The sequence below is a fragment of the Spermophilus citellus genome, assembly GCF_964194105.1.
Source record: "Spermophilus citellus genome assembly, chromosome: 3".
Taxonomy (NCBI): Eukaryota; Metazoa; Chordata; class Mammalia; order Rodentia; family Sciuridae; genus Spermophilus; species Spermophilus citellus.
In genome coordinates this window covers 25,689,671-25,695,670 of record NC_138184.1, presented here as the reverse complement: position 1 = coordinate 25,695,670, position 6,000 = coordinate 25,689,671, and the positions used below count along the sequence as shown (strand labels likewise).

General features: G+C 36.0%; 1 protein-coding gene across 1 annotated transcript in view; it reads right to left on the bottom strand.

Annotated features, from left to right (window-relative positions):
• Positions 1–510: 510 nt before the first annotated feature.
• SLC22A13 (solute carrier family 22 member 13) overlaps positions 511–6,000 on the bottom strand; it is a gene marked incomplete at its 5' end in the record, with an annotated part of 55,275 nt that continues 49,785 nt past the window's right edge. The window contains one exon of the mRNA XM_081288169.1: positions 511–727. Coding sequence (XP_081144295.1) covers positions 607–727 — 121 coding nt within the window. The 3' untranslated portion in view covers positions 511–606. The remainder of the gene's footprint in view (positions 728–6,000) is intronic.

Below are 6,000 nucleotides of genomic sequence, written 5' to 3'. Positions count from 1 at the left end.
CCCCAAATGCACTCTAGCTTCCTGTCTAAGCAAGGCATGGTCAAGGGTGGACGTTAGGAATCCTGATTTTCTGCCCAGGTCCCACCTCTGCAGGGAAACTTCAAAGAATTGCTGACCCTCTTTGAGCCTCAATTTCCCCACCTGCTCAGTAAGAGTGGGCCATGTCTATAGCATGGTGTGGGGACAGCTTCAGACAACCCAGGACAAAACAAACCTCACTGATCAATGATCGCCTCTTGGACTCAGGGTAGATCCATCCATCTTCGCATGGGTCTGTGATGTTGAGGCCAAACTGAATGATGGACTCCAGATCCCAAGACACGGGCAAGTACATAAGACATGTCAGGAAACTTCCATTGTGTGCTCGGGGCAGGGTCAGGTTCATTTGCTCAGCCTCTGAGAGGTTGGGGTCCAATGCCAGGATCCAGCTGGTGTTGCAATAGGGCTTCTCTTCTGAGAACACAAAGTGGTCAGCAAACATGAAGAAGGACGACATGATGTTGGGAATAAACGTGAGGACTATTAGCCTCCACTGGAATGTGCCAAACTCCCCCACTGCATCCAGGACATCAGCAAACTTGTCATCCTTCTTGGTATCCATGGCCCTCAATCTGCGTAACACAGCGTCCAGGGAGCAGGAATAGGAAGACCCTGAGGTCCCATGCCTGTTCGAGCTTCCGGAAACCTGGAATTCATTCTCTGTCCCAGAGTCCTTTTCTCTTGAAATCTGTTTGAAAAAGGGATGCAATTCAGTCTCCTGTCACTAATTCCCAGACATCAGACACCAGCAATGGGAGCCACTAACCAGAACATGGCCTCTGGCTTGGAACTACGTGGAGTCCATGGTTTCCTCCTTTTCTTCTAAAGTTTCTTAGTTCATATAGAGTGTTGTCTCCCACCCACACTGACTAAACCATCCCTGGATTTTAGTGTAAATAAAATTTTTAATGTTTTAGAAAAAGTTTGTGCTTCTATGGCCATGGGTAAGTTCTGAGGAACTCTCTTGCAGTTTCCCCACAACTGAAACTTTGTTTACATGCATACTGATGTACCACTGGAATTGCAAGAGGTAGGACAGAGCCTTTCCTTAAATAACAAATATCTGCATCCGTGACCAAGAGCAGAGGCCAAGGTCAGTAGCTGGTGGCCTTGACCAAGAGCTGGGGTTGAGGAATGATACATCAACAAGATCTAACCATCATAAATATTTATGCCCCCAACAATGGAGCATCTAAGTGCCTCAAACAAACCTTTCTCAACTTCAAAAATCAAATAGACCACAACACAATAATACTGGGTGACTTTAAGACACCTCTCTCACTATTGGATAGATCTTCCAAACAAAAACTAAACAAAGAAACAGAACTAAATAATGCAATCAATGATTTGGACTTAACAGACATATATAGAATATTTTATCCATCAATGAGTGAGTACACTTTCTTCTCAGCAGCACATGGATCCTTCTCTAAAATAGACCATATCTTATGCCATAAAGCAACTCTTATCAAATAGATAATACCCTGCCTCCTATCAAATCATAAAGGAATGAAATTATAAATCAATGATAGGATAAAAAATAGAAGCTACTCTAACACATGGAGACTAAATAATAAGCTATTTAATGATGAACGGATGACAGAGAAATCAGGGATGATATAAAAAATACAGGTAAATAAGAATAATGATATAACACATCAAACTCTCTGGGACACCATGAAGGCAGTTCTAAGAGGAACATTTATTGCTTTGAGCTCATTCATTAAAAGAATAGAAATTCAACAAATGAATAACTTAACATTACACCTCAAAGCCCTAGAAAAGAACAAATAAACCCCAAAAGCAGCAGAAGACAGGAAATAATTACAATCTGAGCTGAAATCAATGAAACTGAAACAAAAGAAACAATTCAAAAAATTGACAAAAGTTTGTTCTTTGAAAAAATAAATAAAATTGATAAATCATTAGCCATGCTAATGAAAAAAGAAAACCCAAATTAATAAAATTCATGATGAAAAAGGGAAATATCACTACTGAAATATAGAAGATAACTAGAAACTATTTTGAAAATTTATACTTCAATAAAATAGAAAATCTGGAAGACATCAACAAATTTCTAGAGATGTATGAACTACCCAAACTGAACCAGGAGGATATACACAATTTGAACAAATCAATCTCAAGTGATGAAATAGAGGATGCCATCAAAAGCCTACCAACTAAGAAAAGTCCAGGGCCAGAGAGATTATCAGCCAAATTCTATAAGACCTTCAAAGAAGAATTAACACCAATACTTCTCAAATTATACCAAGAAATAGAAAAGGAGGGAACCCTTCCAAACTCATTCTATGAAGCCAGTATCACCCTGATACCAAAACCAAACAAAGACACATCAAGGAAAGAAAATTATAGACCAATATTCCTGCTGAACATAGATGCAAGTTCTCAATAAAATTCTGGCAAATTGCATACAAAAACATATTTAAAAGATAGTGCATCACAATCAAGTGGAGTTCATCCCAGGAATGCAAGGTTGGAATAACATATAGAAATCAATAAGTGTAATACATTACATCAATAGTCTTAAAGAGGGCTGGGGTTGTGGCTCAGCAGTAGAGCACTCATTTAGCATGTGCAAAGCCCTGAGTTCAATCTTCAGCACCACATAAAAATAAATAAATGAAGATATTGTGTTCAACTCCAACTAAATAATAAATATTAAAAAATAGTCTTAAAGACAAGAATCATATGATCATTTCAATAGATGTAGAGAAAGCATTTGGCAAAATACAGCATCTCTTCATGTTCCAAACATCAGAAAAACTAGAGGTAGTAGAAACATACCTCAACCTTGTCAAAGCAATCTATGCTAAGCCCAAGGTCAATATCCTTCTAATGGAGAAAAATGTAAAGCATTCCCTCTAAAAACTGGAACAGGATAAGCATGCTCTCTTTCACCACTTTTGTTCAACATTGTCCTTGACTCTAGCCAAAGCAATTAGAAGAAGATTAAAGGGATACAAATAGGAAAAGAAGAACTGAAACTATCACTATTTGCCGATGATATGATTCTTTATTTAGAAGATCCAAAAAATTCCACCAGAAGCATTCTAGAACTAATAAATGAATTCAGCAAAGCAGCAGGATATAAAATTAACACCCATAAATCAAATGTGTTTCTACACAAAAGTGATGAATCCACTGAAAGAGAAATTAGGAAAACCACCTGATTCATAATAACCTCAAAAAAAATTTAGGAATCAATCTAACAAAAGAGGTGAAAGACCTCTATAATGAAAACTATAGAACACTAAAGAAAGAAATTGAAGAAAACCTTAGAAGATTGAAAGATCTCCCATGCTCTTGGATAGGCAGAATTAACATTGTCAAATGGCCATACTACCAAAAGTGCTATACAGATTTAATGCAATCCCTACAAAAATCCCAATGACATTCTTCATAGAAATAGAAAAATCAATCATGAAATTCATCTGGAAAAATGAGAGATCCAGAATAGCCAAAGCAATTGTTAGCAAGAAAAATGAAGCCAAAGACTTTATAACACCAGAACTTAAATTATACTACTGAGCCATAGTAACAAAAATGGAATGGTATTGGCATCAAAAACAGATACATAGACCAATGATACAGAAGGGAAGACCCAGAAAGAAAACCACTAAATACAGTTATCTCATACTAGAGAAAGGCACCAAAAACATACATTGGAGAAAAGATAACCTCTTCAACAAATGGTACTAGGAAAATTGGAAATCCATATGTAGCAAAATGAAATTAAACCCCTAACTCTCACCCTGCACAAAATTCAACTCAAAGTGGATCAAAGACATAGGCACTAGAACAGACCCTGCACCTAATAGAAGAAAAAGCAGGCCCAAATCTCCACCATGTCAGCTTAGGAAATGACTTCCTCAATAAGTCTCCCAAAGTTCAAGAAGTGAAATCAAGACTCAATAAATGGGATGAAATCAAACTAAAAAGCTTCTTCACAGCAAAGGAAACAATCAATATTGTGAGGAGAGAGCCTATATAATAGGGAAAAAAATCTTAACAACACACACCTCAGATAGAGCACTAATCTCCAGGATACATTTTTTTAAAAAAAACTCAAAACTTAACACCAAAAAAAAAAAACCCAATTAATAAATCAGTCAAGGAACTAAACAGACACTTCACAGAAGAAGAAATACAATTGATTAACAAATATATTTTAAAAGTTCATCATCTCTAGCAATTAGAAATGCAAATCAAAACTATACTGAGATTCCATCTGACTCTAGTCAGAATGGCAATCATCAAGAATACAAGCAATAATAGATGTTGGTGAGGATGTAGAGAAAAAGGTACACTCATACATTTATGGTGGGACTACAAATTGGTGCAACCACTATGGAAAGCAGATTCCTAAGAAAACTTGGAATGGAACCAAAATTTGACCCAGTCATCCCACTCCTAGTTTTACACCCAAAGGACTTAAAATCAGCTTACTACAGTGACCCAGCCACATCAATGTTTATAGCAGCTCAATTCACAATAGCCAAACTATAAAACCAACATAGGTGCCCTTTAACAGATGAATGGATAAAGAAACTATGGTGTATATGTACACAATTGAATATTACTCAGCCTTAAAGAAGAATGAAATATGGCATTTGCCAGTAAATGGATGGAACTGGAGACTATCATGCTAAGCAAGACAAGCCAATCCCAAAGAACAAAAGTCCAAAGATTTTCCTCTGATATGTGGATTCTAATTCACAATTGGTATGGTGGGGAAGGGAGAATAGAGGTAATTTGGACTAGACAGAGGGGAGCAAAGCAATTTGTGATATAAGTGAGAAATTCAGAAAAAGCAATAGAGATCATAAGTAAGAGCCATTCAGAAATTATGGAGCTGAATAACTCAATAAATAAAAAATACAGATGAGAGCCTCAAAAATAGACTCAATCAGAAAGAAGAAAGAATTTGTGAGCTTGAATGCAATCTTTTGAAATATCTCAGATTAAAAGAAGAAAAAAGGCTTAAATTAATTTAAAAATTAAATTAAATTAAATTAAAAAGGCTTTGAGATTTTGGGACACCAGAGAACAAGCAACATTTATACTATTGAGGTTCTAGAAGGATATAAAAAAGAAAAAAGGTATGGAAAACATATTTAGTTAAATAATTGCTGGAAACTTTTAAAATCTTGGAAAAGATATAAATAAACGTGCAGGTCCAGAAAGCCCAAAGGGTCCAAAATAGATTTGACCAAAAAGACCCTCTCTGAGGTATATTATTGTCAAAAATACAAGAAGTGAGAATTCTAAAAGCAGAAAGAGAAAATGATCAAGTAATTTATAAGGGAATCCCCATTCGAATAAAGGTAGTTTTCTCAGCAGAATATTTTCAGAGTAGCAGAGAATGGAATGAAATATTAGAAGTCCTGAAATTAAAGGGAAAAAATCTAGCCAACAATACTATACCTAGGCAAAGCCATCCTTTGAAAAAGTAAAGCTGATCCATGATAAACAAAACCTGAAAAAAAATTATCACCATTAGACTAGCCTTACCAGAAATGTTTAAGGGAGTCTTAAATTAGAAGCAAAAGAATGACAACTATCATCACAAAGTTACATCAAAGTACAAAATTTAACACTAGAACAGACACACAAAAGAGAAAGAGACAAGTGTCAAACTATCAATACAGAAAAACCACTAAACTACAAAGATGAACATAAGATGAAGAAAGGAATTAAAGATGTACTAAACAACAAGAAAACTTTAACAGAATGAGAGGCGCATGCTCTTATTTATCAACAATAATTGTGTTAGTTTTTTCACTGCTGTGACTTAAAGATCAGATCAGAACAATTTTGAGGCTTCATTCCTCAGGGCTCGAGGTGAGGCTGAACATCATGGTGGAAGAGTGTGGCAGAGGGAAGCAGCTCTTATGATGATCAGAAAGCACAGAGAGAAACTCCATTCTTCATATACAAAAT